The sequence below is a fragment of the Protopterus annectens genome, chromosome 8.part0, assembly GCF_019279795.1.
Source record: "Protopterus annectens isolate FY-2018-M chromosome 8.part0, PAN1.0, whole genome shotgun sequence".
NCBI classification, from domain to species: Eukaryota; Metazoa; Chordata; order Ceratodontiformes; family Protopteridae; genus Protopterus; species Protopterus annectens.
Genome location: NC_056741.1, coordinates 577,255,765 through 577,276,152, shown reverse-complemented (window position 1 = coordinate 577,276,152; position 20,388 = coordinate 577,255,765). Strand labels below are relative to the sequence as shown.

At 43.4% G+C, this 20,388-nt stretch overlaps 1 protein-coding gene across 7 annotated transcripts in view; it reads left to right on the top strand.

The window, feature by feature from the left end:
• Nucleotides 1-20,388, top strand: part of ADAM15 (ADAM metallopeptidase domain 15) — a 1,588,574-nt gene that overhangs the window by 793,317 nt on the left and 774,869 nt on the right. For all 7 annotated transcript variants that reach the window (XM_044080074.1, XM_044080071.1, XM_044080076.1 and 4 more), the window contains exon 8: nt 2,713-2,784. In XM_044080074.1, the coding sequence (XP_043936009.1) occupies nt 2,713-2,784 (72 nt within the window). The remainder of the gene's footprint in view (nt 1-2,712; nt 2,785-20,388) is intronic.

The following is a 20,388-nucleotide window of genomic DNA, read 5'->3' as shown; positions in this document are numbered from 1 at the left end:
TGGCTGGAATGTGATCAGTCATTAAGTATCATCTTAGCTGGAATGTGATCAGTCATTATGTATTATCTTAGCATTAACCAACATCACTTATCCTAGAGCCTTGCTTATGTGCATACTCAATATAACTATGATAAATCAGACAGAGAAATAAAGAAGAGGTTATTCTTGACCTCCTGTACAAGGTAGCCTTGTTAGTGTGAATTTAGACTGTTCATTAACAATGTTTTTTTTTTTTTTTTTTTTTTTTTAAGTATGTTATCTCATCATTTGGGAGTTAGCATCTCTTCTGCTGATTCACAAGGTAGATCCCTATCTGAGGCCTAGAAATGACAAATTAATAAAGATTTTTTGCCGTATTATTTTTCAGTGAAATTTGCCATGGTTAGATCCATTTGCAACATCAGTTGTTTCCTTGTTAAAGTTTTGTACCCACAGTTCCATATTTTGCTTTGAAAGGCAGACGCATCTATTCATTGGGATTGGATATTCAGTTATTTCTTTTCTTTCGCTTTCTCTGATGCACGAGTTGATTTTCAGTGTCAGTAGAGATAATGCATAAGTGATTTGCATTGCACTGTTGTGACTTAAGACAGCAGTGACTGTTTTGTATTTGTTCTTTTCAGTTTGCTGAGAAAACCGTGACTTCCCTTAGGTTTTAATATACTTATTCAACAAGATTGTCTGGGATGTTTCGCAAAACAAGTACTCTTAGCACCTCTGTGCTGTTTTTTTTTTCCCCCTCAATTAACACCAGAGGTTTTTTTTTTAATTCCTCAGTGAGATTTCTACATTAACTGGTAGAAGCCTGGAAAGCCTCTGCAAACCAATCTTGTAAATATAAATTGAAAGTTGTTTTTATTTGGAAAATTCAAAAGCATTTGAGGTGTGATAGCCGTGTCTTTCTTGTGTTCTAAAGGTGCTGTTTTATCATTCTAAAACTGGTGTAGAACGTTACATTTTGAAAAATTTTGATAGTTTTTCAGTGGATAGTTTTCCTGATTAAATCTGGCATTGCTGCGTTGCTTCTTTAAGTAATGATTACCTGGAAGTTATGGGCTTCCTCCTTAAAATACTTGCCTTTTATGAAGTTAGGTGCAGTAAGTTAAATTTAATGTATACATTACCAGATATACTCTGGCATCTTACTGTCCAGGAATGCCATCAGAAACTGCTGTATTTTCGTCTTGTAACATAATTAAGAAGTTATGGGATCATATTTTTCAACAGGCTTAAATTATTAAATATTATTTGTCAAGAAGTCCTTGAAAATACTGAAACAAAGGTTCCATAAAGAAGACACTTTGCAGTAAACCTATTTCACAATGTACCAAAAAACAAGATAAAATCCACAGAACCACCACGGCAGTTGTTGTTGTTGTGTCTTTCGGCTTTTCCCGGTTAGGGGTCGCCACATCGGAACTCCGGTCCGCTAATTGGCAGTAGATTTTTACGTGCTGGCTTGCGCGGCCTAATGCACAACCTTCAACGAAGGAACGCCCATTCACGCATGTCGCCACACAGAAGATGCTTTAACTGAGAATCAAACGGGCAACGTCTAACTGTGAGGCGACAACCCTATCGCAGCACCACCACCATAGTCACCACGGCAGTATAGGATAGAAATGTGTAGTAAAAGGTTAGTACTTTCATGCTCCCCTGAGCATTTCTTCAGACCAGTACCTTTTATTAAACTACATATTTTTATTCTATACTGCCGTGGTGGTTCTGTGGATTTTATCTTGTTTTTTGGTTCATCTGTTACTGCTTAGATCCTTTATTCCACGGTGGATTACTTCTTTTTCCTCATTATTCTATTTCACAGTGTGCCCAGTTTTACAGATCTGATGCCTCCCTATGTTTCCATGGATTTTTGAAGGGTGCTGTATTATTCTCCCACTTTCCAGAGATGTATAATGGGTGCGTTAATGATCCTGCAAGTTGCCTGTAGATGTGTGTGGCTTTTTGTGTGTTTGTGTTTGCGTCATGTGACAGATTGGTGTCCTACCTTTTGAAGCAGATTAAACAAGTATTGGATAATGAAAGACTAAACGGTGGAACATAACTGTGAAAATAACCATTGAGTGCGTAACAGAAGAGACTGGTTCTGTTTACTGGTTTGTAAACATCATTCCACCACTGGCTGCAAAATCACGTGATAGGTGTTCCTAAGGATATGCAAAGTGCTTCTCTTGTCAGACCAGCAGCATTGCATTTTAATCATATATCTCAGTGGATCCCTCAGGACTATATGTGTTTCATCTATGGCTGTTGTTAACTGTCAGTAATGTTTTAGCATAAAAAGAGATTAGATGTAGTTTTTGATTTAGTGGAGGAATAGTTTAGATTATTTTTTCTTTAATTCCATATGTGATGAGTAATGAACTCAGTTGAAGTTTTGTAGTTCACTTTTCTTATCCACATTGTTAATTTCTGCTGCTAAAAGTGGCCTAATTAACTTTTTACTTTTATATTATATGTAACCTTGAAGGTGTAAGCTGAAGTATCAGTAATTTTAAAATAAAAACAAAAGTTACATTTTAATAGTGGTTTATCTCCTTGACATATTTATGCCACACTGCAACTGTTATTACATTATCCAGAATTTTAAGTACTCTGTATAATGCTACACAGTTTAGCTTGTCTATTTAACTTTTATTTCCATCATGAAGAATTCTTAAAGAAGCTTTTTTTTTTTTTTTTTTTTTAATACAGTTTCTCAGTTTAAAAAGTAATCTGCAGGCGCTACAGTCCAGGCTGATGGACATAGCAAACCATGTGGATGGGGTGAGTTGCATGTTTTTTATGTGTAAATCAGGATTAGTAGACTAGTATACAGCTCAGCAAGCTCTTACCTGGTGCCCTGCAGAGTTTTACAGCAGCAGAGAGACAAAAGAGAGACTTTGGAGCGATTAAGTATAATTTTTCTGCATTTTCTTGCTGCCTTTAGCTAATTCCACCTAAAACGCCGATTTTCTAGAGGTTCTGTGATTTAAAAAGCTTGTTTCAGCTACATATTGTACTTATTTTACTGCCTGCACTTTAACAAAGTCATGTTTGTGTTTAAATTACCTGTTTAACTGTTGTAGCACACTCGTGTGATAGCCATTTCTGTGCATTTAAAGTGTTTTTTTGATTGTATCGGCTTTATTTTCTGAAAAAAACAAAAACAAAAAAAAAATACTTGTTTTCCTGGCTTTCTAAGCTAGTATAGTCCAGTTTTCAGGTTAGTGCTGAATTCAGGGCTATGATACAAGTTTCTGTGTTTGCCCATACCTTACTTGGATAGAAGGAAGTTTCTCTGTTCACTGTGAGCGAGGGAGCTTTCAGCAGCCTATCTGTCCCTGGAGGAGTGGTTTCAGCCCAGAAATTAATAGCTTAGTGGCCATTTTGGGCTAATTTTTGGCACTCTCATTTCCCTGCTATAAAACCCGCGTTTACGCTGTATTGCACGCCGGGCAGTGCCGGTTAGCTAGAGTATAACTATTTCCAGCTCCACAGAGTCTACTCTTCAATTTTTCCCTTGGAACTAGACAAACTTTTAACTTAAGCACTCAAACCATTCACTTCTCATACTGGCACTTGCTCAAAACTCATAGCAAGCACTAATAAACCTTAGCACTAGACCCCCCTATACTGTAGAGAAGTCCAAGGGTCTCTATTTGACCTTACCAGCCAGTCAGTAAAACAGTTCACTGTACCTATCTAGGCATGTCCAAAGGGCAGTTTCAGGTGTACTCTCTGGTCCAACTGGTGAATCTGGGCATTTTGAGGCAGTGTTACAATTGCCTCATGTACACAGACAACCCTCTCCTCCTTCCACCAAACACTAATACATGCGAGAGATGCAGTTATACAGCCAAACTGGAGGCTAAGCTCTCTCAACCCAAGACTGGACCAGGCAGTCAAGAGGAGAAAGGAATTACTTGCATCACACCACCAGTCTCACCTAGACCTATGAAACCAGCACTGGCAAAAAACACACATAAATACACGAAAACATACTCAGAGGCTCTAACTAAAAATCTGCAAAAGCAACAGAGACCTCCAAAGCAGACATCCAAGCAACCTCCACCCCCAACACAAACCATGAAACACATACTTCACAAAATCAGTGTGCCACAATCACAGCCCTTAAGGCAAAATAACATACCCAACACACTACTAATAGGTGACTCTATAGTCAGGCACACTGACGTCTCACTCACTAGGCTGAACAATGAGAAGGTTACTGTTAGCTGCCTGTCAGGTGCCAGGATCCGCCACATACAAGCACTCAGGTTACTCCAGAGCAAGTATAAATATGACTCTGTCATTGTCCATGTTGGTGTGAATGACCTGAGCCGTACCTCCCTGGACTACATGAAAAGAGACATGGAGGAGCTCTCTGATCACGTACCCCAGGCCGGTATGACCCTGACCCTGAGTATAGCATCCTGCCCTCACCAAGAATGATACCATGGTATAGAGAAAAAATTATCAATTTCAACAATTGGCTAAGCTTCTGGTGTCATTCAAAGGGGATCCAGTGTTTGTCAACCTGGGATGACATGCTCGACAAGACATGCTGCTTCGCTAGAGACTGCTTGCACCTGTCACCCTTAGGCTTTTGAATACTGGCCAAAGCTCTTGCCACCCTCATAGTGCCTTTTTTAGGCAAGGCTCAAAAGACAAATCAACCGCCGTAAATAACACAAGTAACAAACAACTGAGGGTAATGCTACTTAATGCCAGAAGTCTAAACCTCAAAATGCATGCACTCGTGGCACTCCTCAGTATGGAGAAAATAGATATATGTGCAGTAACAGCAACCTGGTTTAAGGTTCCAGAGAGCACCCCAGCACTACCAGGCTACAACTCATACCATACATTTCGGCCCCAAAACCTGGACTGAAATACAAAAGGCGAGGGAGTATCCATATTCATCAAGGATATCCACACCTCCAGGTTAGTGGCACAGCACGATGCTTCAGAGATCATCCACGTGCAACTAACAATGGGCAAAACTGCAATTCAAATTATAGCTTGCTACAGATCACCCACCAAGTCCCAGGACCCCCACTCCGCATTCCTGGAAACACTGGGAAACATAAAGGTCCTACCAAACACCCTGATATTGGGTGATTTCAATTACCCAAACATTAACTTGGAGAACTACTCAAGTACAAACTCCCTTGTTCAGCATTTCCTAGAATTGATAAACTCAAATGCCCTGGATCAACTGGTCAACACCCCCACAAGAGGTGACAACGTATTGGACCTGTTCATCACCAACATGGGCAACCGGTGTTCCACACCGGAGGTTAACCCCTCGCTGGTTAGATCTGACCATAAACTAATCACTCTGGATATCCACATTCCGACACCACCCCTGGTCAAAGAAACCACCGTGAAAAACTTTTCAAAAGCAAACTTCATGTTACTTAAGACTCAGGTGGGAAGTTTCAAAGCCCCCATGCTAAAGGATAACGCTGTCCAAGCTACAAGATCCTTTACTCATGCACTCTACAGGCTCCTACAAGAATGCATGGATCGTGCTATCCCAAACAAAACCAAAACTCACTCCTCTAAGAAAAGGAAACCAGTCTGGTGGACCCCTGCCATAAACAAGCTATACAGTAGAAGGAGGAAACTAGTACAGAAAAGAGTAAAATCCCAAGAAGGGAAGACATCCCTGATCAGTATCAGCAAGAAACTATGTTCCCTCATAAAATCATCCAAGGCTAGCTTCGAAAGAAAAATTGCCATGGGCTCCAAAGATAACCACAAGGCATTCTTTAGTTATGTCAAGAATCTAAGTGGCAATTCTCAGATCTGCTCGGAGTTAGTGCAGAATGGCACAGAATACACTGAACTGATGGATATAGCCAACATCCTGGCAGACAGGTTCAGTGCAAACTTCACCCCCCTCTCACTCCCAAAAGGGCTCATAACTATACCAGAAGAATGTAGTGTCCCTGAAATCACAGACACTCAGGTTAAAACAGCCCTCTCCAAAGCCATAAGCACAGCATCAGTGGGACTGGACGGTGTCCCAGACTCCGTCCTACACAAGCTCAAAGATGAACTAACCTCTCATCTAAACACACTGTTTAAACTCAGCCTCTCCACAGGCTACGTGCCCACAGAGTGGTGCACAGCAACGGTTATTCCACTCCACAAAGGTGGAGCCACAACAGACCCCGGGAACTATCACACTATAAGCCTGTCTAGATTGGTCTGCAAAGCTGTGGAGCGCATCATCATGGATCTCATTAACAGAGACATTGGAAACCTCCAAACACTGGACCATACCCAGTTCGGCTTTGTTAAAGGCCGATCATGCCTCCTAAACCTGGTGGGCTTCTTTGTGACAGTTACCAAGGCTATAGACGAGGGAAAGGTGGTCCATACAGCTTACCTAGACCTCGCAAAGGCCTTCGACACCATTCCCCCACTCAGGTATTATAGACAAGCTCACCAGCCTGAACATAAACCCCTACATCACGAGATGGGTTGCCAACTGGCTCACGGACAGAACCCACATGGTAAGAGTTGCAGGAGCTAGGTCTGACTCTAAACCTGTTACAAGTGGCATTCCCCAGAGTTCAGTCCTAGGACCCATCCTGTTCGACATATACTTGTCAGAGGTACAGGCAAGCACAGGAGGACTATGGCTGACCAAGTTCGCAGACGACTGTAAACTAGGGGCTATAATTGACTCTCTGGCTGACACAGACATCCTCCAAAAGGGTCTCACTGAGACAGATACCTGGTGTCAAGCTAAATGCCAAAGTGCATAGTCATCCCCTTTGGAAAAAACAAAGTACCCACAAACTACCACATAGGTGGTAGCCCCCTAAATACGGAAGACGTAATAAGGGATCTGGGGACCCAAGTAGATAATAACCTCTCCTTTGATAATCACATTGCCAAAGTGGTTAGAAAATCCTTCTATGTGGCCCACCTAATCACAAAAGGGTTTGCATCCAGATAGAGAGAGTTCATTGGGCCCCTCTATGCATCACTCATCAGACCCATCATAGAGTACATGCCCCGTTTGGGATGTACCTTACAAGACACTTGCAACAACTGGAAAGACCACAGAAGTACCTCATCAAGAGGATCACTGGCCTCAAGTAGATGCCCTATGCAGCTCGACTGAAGAAACTCCAGCTGTACTTGGTTGCATACCGCCTACTCAGAGGTGATCTCTGCCTGACATGCAAGACCATGTCCAACCCAGAATTGATGGACATGCTCCACCTAAAGAAAACCATATCCCCTCGAGCGACACGCTCCAGGGATCTAAACCTCACCACAACAATAAATAGGATGTGCTGGAGGGATAGATTCCTGTCCCAGAGACGTCCCATGCTCTGAAACAAGATTCCAATCTACATTAGGCAGAGCTCCTCGCTAACACTCTTCAAATGAAACCTTGACGAGTGGATGGGAAACAGAAGGTTTACCTCGGGGATCATTTCAGTTGCTCTGCTGGACAGAGGCACAGGGAACTAATGTAAGGGGGCGGCGAAAGCCAACACATTCCAGCTAGACTTATAAATGCCTTCAGGCAGATAGCCTAGTACCTACCTATGAGACTTAAAGAAATGATTAAAACTAACCTTTGCCTAGCAGAAACTAGAAACTGTCTTGACAGCAGACAAGGACTAACTGGCCACGTAGTCTTTTTGTCTCCTGCAAGTGTTTCTTAGTCACTTTTTCCAAGACCCTTTCTCCCACAGTACCTGAAACATTTGTTTCCTAAATGTGTTGGACAGAGTTTTCAGTCACATGGGAGCTGCTGGCAAATAAGTGATTGAAACTGCCCATTCTGCTGCTCTGACTTCTGTTTGGTCAGTCATCCCAAACAGTTCCAAACTGGCTATAGTGCTGTACATTAATATCGCATCCCACTACATGCATAGAATGGTTCCCAGAATTGACCATGCATACACTGCAGTTATAATGCTTTATTGACAGTATGTAGAACTGTCCTACAGGACCTCGGTTGCTACTTTTAAAATGTAGTTGCTTACATGTTGTCTCCAAACAGTTCGTATCTTACACACCCTGTTTTATACTTTTTGGGACCAGCAAAAGTAAAGCCTTTATTTTATTTTATGTGTTAATTAGCCTAGCCAACTGAACACGTGTTCAGTAGAGGTGACCTAAGAGTACTGTTTGGGCTAAGAATGACTTGCACAGCATCACATAGTTTGGCTTCCATTAAGGAGGCTTAGGTTGGTGGCTGCATTTTAGTTGTCTTTGCAGGTAATTATCAGCTGGCCAATTTTGCTGTTGCGGTATCTGAGTGTCAAATGAAATTGTGATGTTGCATGTGTAACTTATTGCACTTCCAATATCTACATTGCTCTCCCTTCATTTACTTATTTTCCTGAAGCAAGTAATTCCAGATTCAGAAAGTTTCCTTTGTGGAGGGCAGGGTTACTGTTCTTTTAAAACCACAACTTGCTGAGCAAAATGTCATAGAACAGTGCATGAAATAATTGCATGGTGTGGTATGGGGGAAGGGAGATAGGGCAGAATTTCCTTTAAATTCATTTTAGGAAACATGCAGAGTTAACCGGATTATCCAATTTGCTTATTCAGCTGCCCTTTATCTCTGTCAGAACACAAAGATAGGAAGAGGAAATGGTGAAAAAAAATCTTGATGCAGCCATGCCCAAATGAGTTATGTGATCAGAGCTGATAGGAAATGTTCTGTTTTCACTTAGCACTCTGATTGCAGTTCAAAGTTACACCTGCGATGACATAAGTACAAGGAATTTTGCCTTGTCATAGGAACGTTTTTTTTTTCAGTGATGGCTGCAGTATCCCAGCTCACGGTTGCACCACTAAAAAAAAGTTTTGCATTTGCATTTATATTACATAGAAGGGTCATTTTTATAGTAAAAACACATGGTACAGTGAGCTAATGACAGATTAATAGAAGCTTTGTGTTATTTTCATGTCCACCCAAGTTAGTCTACTGTCTAAAGAGAAGACACTTATTTCATGCTCTGCTGCTTAAGTAGATTTTGTGGTTAGACTGAAAAGAGTAGCTCACTTGATGACAAGCTTGGGTTTTCTGCCATCATTGTAGCTGTTACTGACAGAGTTATACTGTGTTGAATTCCACCACAAAGCTTAAAGTAAGTATGTTTTTAATTGCAGGGACAGCATACAGACTTATTTCTTTTCCAGCCTGGGCTGTGCTGTGAGGCAGATTTTTTATTTAATAGGAGGGATGTAGCATATTTGGTGTCGTATTTGTCACTCCATGGCAGTGTTATTGACAGAGTGATCATTCTTTAGTACTTCGCCTGTGTCAGAACTGAAATAACACATTTGGTCAGAACAAACAAATGCATTGTTACATTGCTATGCTTTAGGCAGATCCCTTTAACTACAGCGTTGGTCGTACTGGTATTCATAGTTGGTATTTAACTTTTTGCTGTAGTGCAGGGAAGGTTAGCAAATATGTTTTAAATTGGCACTCTTCCTGTTCATGAGATTTCTATGAATGCAACCAAAGACACGCAGACACACACTCAGTCTACAAAAGTAGGCCAGTCAGGATTAGCCCCCCCAAAAAAAAAACAGTATGTTTTGGACATTGTGTATGGGGCTAAATAAACCCTGTTGTGTCATTCATTGTCTGCTTTTGAATGTTAAGTCATTTGTGAGCCTCCTGTTGTTGGAGGTTTACAGACCTTGAATGTTAGCACATTAAGTTTTATGGCTATTGATATTCCTGCAGTAGTACCTCTCGTTTTATTTGCTAGTGCTAGAGCCAGACCAGTGACAATAACAGGAGTTTATTTGTAATCTGTCGTGTGCTCTTCCTTAGTCATGTTTCAGCTTTATCAGAAGTCCAGGCTTTAGTAATTGGTTCAGATGTGCATCAGTGCTCCTTTTTGTCATTTGTCAATGCTACATTTCAGTTACTCTAAGTGTATGAGTTAAGGAAGGCCAACTAATTCTTTGTCACTTTTGCAGTTGTTGAGTAAAGGCTTGCATGGGCTAAACAAACCCTTTCCATTTGGATTGCTTACTGTAGTTATTTTCTGCTATCAGATAATAAGCTGCCATTTGGAAAATCCTGTTGTCAGAGTCTTTTCCTCTGTGAGCACAGTTACTTCTGTTGCCTGGTTCAAGATATCTTTCCCTTTTGGACATTTGGGCCTGTTGCCACATGGCCACTGGTTCTCACCTTTATAAGCATTACTACTTGGAGCAGGATTCTAGGATTAGGCCCTCTTTGACACCTCAGTGCGGATTCTAGGATTAGGCCCTCTTTGACACCTCAGTGCTTCATGACCTGGGCTTTGGATTCCTTGCCTTTGGAACTTCTACCAGATCTGGATTCACAGAAAGGTTTATTATTTTATTGTTTGATTCTTCCCAACATTAGCAAACTATAGAAAGCATACAAAGTTAGATGTTACAGGTATTTATATGCAATATCTGTTGATCTGTGGAGACCAAGAAAGAGAGCGTTGCCTTTTTTTTGTTTTCTTACCTTCCTGTGGTTCCCATGTGGCTAGACATCCTCTCTACTGGCAGCTGTGGATGAGTTTTCTTGTAAGATTGGAAAGTAATCAATTTTTATATTCTTGTATACATGTTCTTCTGTCTTGCAGGTTGTACTTACTCAAGTCCATCACTTACAGAGAGAGTAGAACCATTGGCTTGGAGTCTGTATCCTACTGGTTAGATGACCTAAGAGATCAACATAGGCCCTACCCTCCATGTAGTCATTCTGTCTCATACCACCTCCCACATTTATGCCAGTAGCGTTGATTAATACCGTTGGCTTTACTTTTTCCAAAGGTATTTGTGAGGTTATTTTTTGTTTTGCTTAAGCAGCATTGATTTGTTCTTATGCTTGTTGCCCAGAGCAGAGAGTCCTCCATAAAGCTGAGATTGATATTGGGGAAACCATTCACTGAGTTGTGGAATTTGACCGTTTGAAAGAATTACCTTGCCAAAGGTAACTAAGGAGGGGGAATATCAATCTTACCCAATACAGGCTGCATGGTTGGTCCTATAGCCAAGCCTTTTAGACAGTGCTAGCTAGCAACAATTCTTTTAACAGACTGTCATATGCTTCTGTATTCTTGGTCTCTACTGCTGGTGCTACCTGGTGATTGGGATAATCTGTTTCACATCAGGTGGTGTAGTGAGAGAGTTTTCTTTCTTTCTTTTTCTAAATTGCATGTGCTCCCAAAGACTTCATGATCAGAAATTAATGTCTGGAAAGGCCACCTGCAGAAAATATATTTTAAGTTATTAAGCAAACACTACAAGAAGGTCTTTTCTCATCTCAGAGTTTGTGGTGAGTACATAAACTTTTGATATTTAGCTTTAAAGACCCATACTGTAGATAACCACTTGGAATTTCATCTTCAAGTATCTATAGCTCAGTTAGTTCTAAAATTTCTCTAGCTGCTGTATTGAAGGAGCACACCTTCCTTCTGCCCACACACATTAGGAGGTTATGTGCTGAACTAGGGTGGTGTAACTAGCCCCTATGTTTACAATTCTTTTTTGCCACTTGTAGAGTTTATATCTTGATCTTAATTTACATTGTTTGAAAGTTTCCTTATTCACTGCCTGAAATGCAGAGACCTTTTGTGTCCCAGGAGTCAGTATATCACAGGCCATAACCCGCAGTGGTACTATACAGCTTGAGGCTGGTGTATGCCAGCATTTGTGACAGTTCTTTGTGTCACAAGCGTCAGCATTGCACCCCAGTCACTCAGAGGACTCCCTGTTAAAGTGAGAAACCTGAAATTGTAGGTCCCAAAACACTGTAAGATGTCATTCCTTCCACAAAAATGTGAGTGTTGTAATTTGTTGCTTCACTTATAAAAGCGTTTTGCATCCCTAAGCATGAGGTGCTATACCATCACACCTCTGCTAACAATCCTAAATTTGAAGTTGCTGTATTGTGGAACAAGTAAGTATTGTAAGGCAGCATAATCTCTCATTTAGTATAATTTACCTGTATTCAGAGTAAAAGTTATGGTCTGCAGAATTGCAGCAGGAACCTCACCCACAGAAGAAGTTGTGAGACACTTAAGGTGTACATTGCATTGGGAAAGATGGCAACTATAGAAAGTGACCAACACTGTGATTGCTAAGAATGTATTTTGAGTGATCCTGTGCCTAGGTTGGATTAGGCAGGAGAAAGTAAGGTATCCATAGGGCAGACATTGAACAAAACTTCTTCTGACAAAGTGTACCTCTGAGATGCCCTCTTAACTTCCCATGTTGCCAGTTATTGTCAAGTTGGTTAGTGAGGGATTGAATTGTCTTCCATCATTAAACTTCTCCCTCTCCTCTGACAGCTGCCTTAGAGATGCATACTAGAGTGCCTGCACCTATCATCCCGTGCTTGAGAACTCCCCAGTAAGGTTATGGAGGGCTAACTAATAAAAGTTGGAAAGCACCACCAATATGCTCCTTCAGCAGGTTGGTTCTTAGATGACATATTAATGATGTGCTTCATGTGGTGGGATGTGTCATCACAACACTGTGTTTCTTTAGGCAGTTATGCCACTACATGACACACTGTAGACCTCCCCTATCTCAATACCGTCGCCATGTGCCACTGTGAGATCCTGTCTCGTATCCAAAACCCTCATTACATTAGCTTGTCACCTTAACTATTGTAACTGGCCAAATTGTCTCAGCCTCCCTCTGTTTTTATCTGGGAAGAGGATTCTGAGGTTATTGTGATCCTTATGTGTGAATTGGTCAAGGATAATAAAATCCTCTGATGTTATGTAGTCCAATCTTGCCTACATTCTTACCCATGGGTTCGGAGCTGAACCTTTGCTCCGACTCAGCCATACTCTAGCTTGAAGTCTTTCAATTGGCTGGGCTAAGAGGTATCCCATGCTGCACTGCTCCCTTTCCCCAGATCTCGTTTGCCGCTCATAAAGCTCAGACGTGGTCTCACTCTTGGCTGTGGCCAAGTATAACTTTTTGTCTTCTTTGACTAAAATTTTGCTCCCCGTCAGCTATCTCCTAACGGGCTAGGCCCGTGTCAGTTAGAGAACCTAGTCCTCCCTTGGTTATCTGTTTTCCCTTCTGTGCTTATTTTGTTTTTAGGTACCTATCCCCTCCGGACTAGGGCCGTTTAAGTTAGAGGACCTAGTCCTTCCCCTTGTTTTTCCTGTCAGGACGGTTTGAGTTAAGAGGCCCTTGTGTGGTGTCTGTAGTTTATTAGATTCTAGTTCCCGCGCTTGTTGCTGGTGTCAGTTTTACTGTTGTGTTGTGTCTAGTATCCTGCTGACCATATCTAAGGATACAAAAGAACATAAGCCTTCGGGCTTTAAGAAATGTAGTAACTGTGGGTGCAAGATGTCGAATACTGATGGGCACTCTGTGTGTGTTTATTGTTTGGGGGCTATACACCTTCAGGAGTCTTGTGCGTTCTGTCACGCATTCAGCCCACATGTTCTTCAAGAAAGGAAGAACAAAGGGACTACTGAAACCCTCCTTCCAGGAAGATTTGGAGAGGTCTTCTAGTGCTAAGTCCTCTCCCTCTAAAAGAGACAAAACATCCAAAGCAAAAAAATGATCTCTGGCTCCGTCTGTATTATTGGAGCCTCCGGAGAAAGTTACTAAGTCTACTGTGGCATCCTCAGCTTGACTGTCTTCGGTGCCGAAGGAAGTTTGTGAATCGACAGAACCTACATCGGCTCCCAGCCTCTCAGAGCCTGTGACGGAGATACTAGCTCGGAGCCAGTCTCCAATGTTTAGTCCGGTTTCTCCTCCTCGCAGGTCTCCTTCTGAGAGGAGGTCTAGATGTCCTACCTTGTCCTCTAGGTCCTCCAGGACACTCTGTGAATGTGGATAGAGTGGTGCAAAGACTGCTGCAATCACCGGTGCTGGCTAAATTGCTTTCGACTCCAGCCCAGTCAGCCCTGGAGCACGTCACCCATCCATCGTCAGTAGATCCTCCGAACAAATCTCAGCCTTCGGAGCCAGAATGGTCGGCGCCGTCTGATGCTTCTAGGTCGGCTCCGATAGCCCATCATGGCTTATCGGCTCCGATTTCAGCTCCAACCCCGTCTGCTCTGTCCACGGGGTCCAGGATTCATGGTTCCTTGGTCGGACCCGATGGGGAGGTTTTGAGACTATCTTCGGCTCCTAGCCTCCCTCTTGGTGCTTCGGCTTGGGTGAGCCTGACCCTTGCTTCGGACCTTGTCCCTTCTGCTCCGAGGTCTTCCACGGTTGGTCGATCTTCGGAGCTGGGGGACCAGCTTTCGAGGTCATGCGGCGTGTGCTGGCCAGGTCCTCAGCTGCATCATACATCACTGGCACTCTACCCCCTCCAGCTCCGGTATCAGTCTCTGATCGCTCCCTATCTTTGGACAGTGGAGACCCAAGGCCTTGGGATACCTCCATGAGTGGTCCCCAAATTTCTGAGGGCCCCCCAGAGTTTTTGCCTGAGGAGGCACCCAGAAAAAGAACGTGCAAGAGGAAGCACATTGACTCCCAGGAAGAGTCTCTCACGTCGGACCCTGACCTCAAGGAATCAGAGGCGTCTCCCAAGTCATCCTCTGAGGATATCCCTTTCTCTGATATCCTAGAGATCTTGAAGCAGAGAGGCAACTGGCCCTCAAAACCCCCCTCCGAGGAGGAGTCTATGTTCCTGAAGGCCTTTGGGGCTCAACCCTCCGCCTCCTGGGTTTCTCCACCCTTCGACAAACTCCTGGATCTGGTTTGTCGAAACATGTGGGAAACCCCTGACACTGTGGAACCAGTCGCCAGGAGACCCAGCAAATTTCTGTCCACCTCCACTGACAAAGAGTTTCTCATGAAGGGCATTCCAGTAGATGCCATGGTGGTGGCATCGGCCACCAAGAAGGAACTGGCTGAGACTTCATCTACCGTCCATCCCCCTAACAAGGAGTCTAGGACCATGGACCAGTATGGGAAGCGTATCTTTTCTTCAGCGGCCTTTAGTCTGCGGTCGCTGAATTACTTGTCACATTTTACATGGCTCCAAAGAGATCATCTGAAAGAGCTTGGAGATTCTCTGCAGGGTAACATTTCTGACGCAGTGGCTCAGAAAGTCAATGCTCCGATGTCTACCCTAAATTCTGTTGTTAACTCCTCCATGAGGTTGATCTCTTAACGCAGCCGAAGGAGCGAGTAGGGCAGCGAGTTCCGGAGTTTCTCTCAGGAGGCACTCCTGGATGCGCCTCTGCAATTTCGCGGAGGCCTTCAAGTCTACATTCACCAACGCCTCGTTTGATGGTTCCTCGTTGTTCTGAACCAAGGTGAAAGGCACTCTCACTAGGTGCGAGCAAGAGGGAAAAACTGTGTCTGCCGTGGGAGTCCATTTTTCCATGCCTTCTAGATCGCATCCCAAGGTCCAGAAGAGTGGGAAAATGTGGTTCAAGAAATCGCAGATGTTTTTTCATGACGCACAAAGTGATTCCCCCCTCCAGAGGCAGGGGAGGGTGTGGTAACTCAGGTAGATGCCGCCCTAGAGGTAGAGGAGGCCCGCATAACCAGGGAGACCGTGATTCCTTTCGTGGTTCTCCCTACCAACGCTCCTGATGGGAGGCCCGACTGCGTGTTTCCGGAGCCAGTCGGGGGTCGCATTTCGCTATGCCCAGAAGCCTGGCAAAACACCCAGGACCAATGGGTATTAAAATTAGTTTCCAGAGGATATCACATTCCCTTCTCTTCTCCCCCCTCCCACCGATCAAAAGAATCCCAGATGTTCCACCCAATCAAAGGGATTCCACAGCTTCAGAGGTTATAAAGCTGCTAGAAAAAGGAGCCATCCAGCATGTCCCCTCAGACCAGATCGGATTCGGGACTTACTCCAAATTCTTTTTGGTGCCAAAAAGAACAGGGGACCTGAGGCCCATCTTGGATCTCAGCCGCTTGAACCTCCACGTGAAGAAGTCCAAGTTCCGAATGGTCATGTTGCAATCTATTCTCCCATTGTTAGGAAAAGAAGTGTGGAAGTGCTCCATCGACCTCAAGGACGCTTACTACCATATAAAGATGGACAGGGCATCCAGAAGTCATCTACGCTTCCAGCTGGGAGCCAATCATTTTCAATTTCGTGCCCTGCCCTTTGGTCTCATCACAGCCCCCAGGTTGTTCACTAAATGTATGGCAGTGGTGACGGCTCACTTGAGACATCAGGGATTCCAAGTGTTTCCGTGTCTGGATGACTGGCTCCTTTCTGCCACCACTAAGCATCTGCTACTACAGACCAGAGACGCCGCTGTCAAGCTTTGTCAACAATTGGGCATCACCCTAAACTGGGAAAAGTCTGCCTTGTTGCCCTTGCAGCGTGTCACCTTTATAGGTGCCGAGTTAGACGCTGTGTTCATGAGGGTGTTTTTACCACAAGAAAGGATTCAGGGTTTGCAACAACAGGTATACGTGTTGCTCCCTCTAAAAAAAGTGAAGGCAAAAATGGTTCCCAAATTGTTAGGGGCAATGGCTGCAACAATTATGCTGGTTCCTCTGGCGAGGCTACACATGAGGCTCCTTCAGTGGCTACTCTTCACCCAGTGGTCTCTCCAACATCTTCCGCTTTCTCATATTTTAATGATCACAGAGAAGTGCAAGCAAGATCTATGATGGTGGCTTCACACCAGCAACCTCAATGCGGGAAAACACTTCATCCCATCCTCTTGCCACACTGACCACGGATGCCTCCCAGATGGGGTGGGGGGTGGGGGCTTTATCTCGGCAAGGCAATCCAAGGCACTTGGCAGGAACACGAGATACATCTACATATCAATATCTTGGAGATGAGAGCAGTGCTACTAGTGTTGCAAGCACTTCAGAGCTTTCTTCCTCTCGGGACAATTGCGATCCACTCAAACAATATGTCGGTGGTATGGTATCTGAACAAACAGGGAGGAACCAAGTCGTACCCCCTTTGCAGAGAGGCCATTAGAGTGTGGCACTGGGCAGTGTCTTCCCAACGTTTCCTTGTAGCAATGCACATTCCGGGGAAGTCCAACGTGATTGCCGATAGGTTGAGTAGAGCTATTCTGATGCCTCATGAGTGGTCCCTGAACAGTCAAGTTGCGGAACAGATTTTCCACAGATGGGGTTAGCCTTGCTGCGACCTGTTTGACAGTCACCTCAATACCAAGTGCAGCAGCTACTTCACCCTTATTCCCCCTCAGGGCGAGTCACCCAGGGATGCTCTAGTTCACAATTGGCCCTCCGGTCTTCTTTATGCCTTCCCGCCTGTTCCTCTGCTGATAAAGGTTATTCAGAAAGCGCAATCCTTGGGAAGCAGAATGATTCTGATTGCTCCACACTGGCCTCATCAAATTTGGTTCCCCTTTCTCCATCCCTATCTCATGGACACCCCCTGGATTCTGGACCCACAGCCAGATCTACTGACTCATATGTCAGGGCAGTTCCATCCCTCTCTTCAGACCCTCCGATTGACAGCCTGGCTACTCCACTTCCATCAATAGTCAGGCTTCATCATTTTTCTCTGGAAGTGGTTTATATTCTATCTTCTTCCCATAAGCCTTCAACCAGAAAGATTTACTCCAGTAAATGGAAAAGATTCTCCATCTGGGCTCGGGCAAGACAAATTGATCCTTATACAGCTCCAATTTCTTCATTTCTGGAATTTCTCTCCATACTTTTCAATCAAGGGTCAGCAGCCGCGACCATTAAAGTACAGTTGGCCGCTATTTCCACTTTTCACATTGCTAATGAACCCAGTCTAATGGTGCATAGACTTTGTAAGACATTCTTGAAGGGAACTATGCTGCTTCACCCTCCAGTCTTTCACCCGGTCATGCATTCTAAATTTTGTGCTACAATGTCTCACCTCTTCCCCCTTTGAGCCTGCAGCTACTATATTTGCCTTGGAAAACTATATTTTTGGTAGCCGTCACTTCAGCTAGACGTGTCTCGGAGCTCCAAGCTTTGTCAATCAGACCACCTTACTTGATTTTTTCACAAGGACAGGGTTTCCCTCAGACCAAACCCTTCCTTTATGCCAAAAGTGGCTTCGGTTAGCAATCTCAAGCAATCCATTGAACTGCCTGTATTTTTTCCAGAGTTTTCTAATAGGGCAGAATTTAAATTTCACCAGCTGGATGTTCACAGACAGTTTCGTTTTTATTTGCATAAAATGAAGGATCTTAGAAAATCGGATCAGCTATTTGTCTCATTTTCAGAAAATAGGATTGGGTCTCCTGTTTCCAAAGTGACCATGTCTAGATGGATCTCTGGTTGTATTTCCTTCATTTATGCCTCAGGATTTACCATTTAGAGTGAAGGCTCATTCTACCCGATCTATGTCTACCTCTACAGAATTTTAGGCCAGGATGTCTATAGATGATGTTTGTGCTTCGGCTACATGGGCATCTCCTCACACCTTTATTACTCACTACAAATTGGATTTGGTATCCAGAGGCAGATCTTCCTTTGGTTCCACAGTGCTCAGGAGTATTTTCCACTGAGCCTCCCAGGGTTCAGGTGCTGGGGACGCTGTCCCATGGTTAAGAATGTAGGCGAGATTTGACTACATAACATCAAGAAGTTATGTACTCACCATAATGTTCGATGTATGTAGTCCATCTCGCCTCACATTCTTACTTACCCTCCCGCCTTCCCCCATCCTGGAGGACCTAGAGGTTAGTTCTGGTTTCAGTACTCCTTTTATTGTTGGAATGTTTTTTCCTTCTCTATGTGTTATGTGTATGGAGGGTGAGTGATTGAGCTTGCAGTAAACAAGATCCGGGGAAAGGGAGCAGTGCAGCATGGGATACCTCTTAGCCCAGCCAATTGAAAGACTTCGAGCTAGAGTATGGCTGAGTCGGAGTCGAGGTTCGGCTCCGAACCCACGGGTAAGAATGTGAGGCGAGATGGACTACATACATCGAATGTTATGGTGAGTACATAACTTCTTGTTTAACTTCATTCTTAATAACTCTTCTTAGGAGAGACTGTCATGCTTAAGATGCCTTCTCGGTGTGTGTGTGTGTGTGGGGGGGGGGGGCAGAGAAACAGATTTCACGCTGTAACCCTGCAACATATTCCACATACCCCTACATGTCAGGGATATGTAGAAATAATTTTTGCTTAGTATGAAGTTACGAACATTGTAGTTTCACTGTTCAGTGAATAGATAAATGCATTGCATGGCTGACTCAGTTGAAAGCCCTGTAGTAGTCAGTGTTGAAGAAACTGGTCACTTCATTTATCAAAGACAGTAGCAGAAGTGACAGACGTGGAACAATAAATAATATGCAAACCAAGGAAGTAACAGAATTTCCAGTGCAGCTCTTTATAGGGAAAAACAAGCAATTATGAGTTTAAGGAGGAGGGATGGAGGTGGGGAGAAGAACTACCCCCATGGAAGGAGGAATGCCTACTCCCAAGAGGAATTAGAGCAGTAAACTAGCAAATACAAATAGGATCAATTAGGTCACTGATGACTTTTAATACACACTAAATGGAAAGAAGCAAAGGTATAAACTAGTCTGTTCGCCAATCAGCAGCTGCATTATTCATGTATCATAACCATCAGTATATTATAACTAACAAAAAAGGAGGAAGGGCAAAATTATGTAAGACAGCGCCATGCACACTGCACTATCCCCTTAATAAGATACAGGACCTATTATGAGAAAGTTGGAGTTATGAAGATTCAAGGAGGGTGGTGAGCAGACGGAAGGATTGCTATGATGGAGGGGAGTGAGAATACAATCATATGCGTTTTATATGCCCTACCCACTTTCCCTGTCCCTATGTGCTTTGGTTACATCTGAGGGCAATTTCCTGCTTTGGACCAGACCTCCACTTAGGGAGCGTTATCAGTGAGTGCCTTTCCTCAGGACGCTCCATCACTCGCCCAAGATGCCAATTGAACCTGGGCTGTAGTCAAGGCTTTGTCCTTCTGTACCATCAGAGTGGCTAAGAATACAGTCATATTTGGAGGAAAAAAGTTAATACAGGGATAGAGTAGAGCCTAATTGACAGTTTACAGGTTGGAATAACCATGTTTTAGATGATTGGCCATGTAATAGCCAAAGCATGACATGCAGACTGTTTTATTTCTGCTAGGGTACAGGTTTCATTATTTTGTTTGTGTCCGAATTCAGGCTAAAATTCAACTAGGAATGAAGAACTCTATTAACCAACCAATGAATTTTCTTTAAATGGTCTCTTTCACCAGTATGATTTTTATATTACTGACTGTACAACTTTCTATTTTACATACATTAAATTCCATAATTTCAAAACAATAGACAAAAAAATTCTGCTACAAGTATCTAAAGGACCAATGATAAAAAGCAAAAATTCAAGATAAAGACCACCACTGTTCCAACGTTTGTAAAATTTGATAAGGATAACACACAGCAAATCTTTTTTTCAATG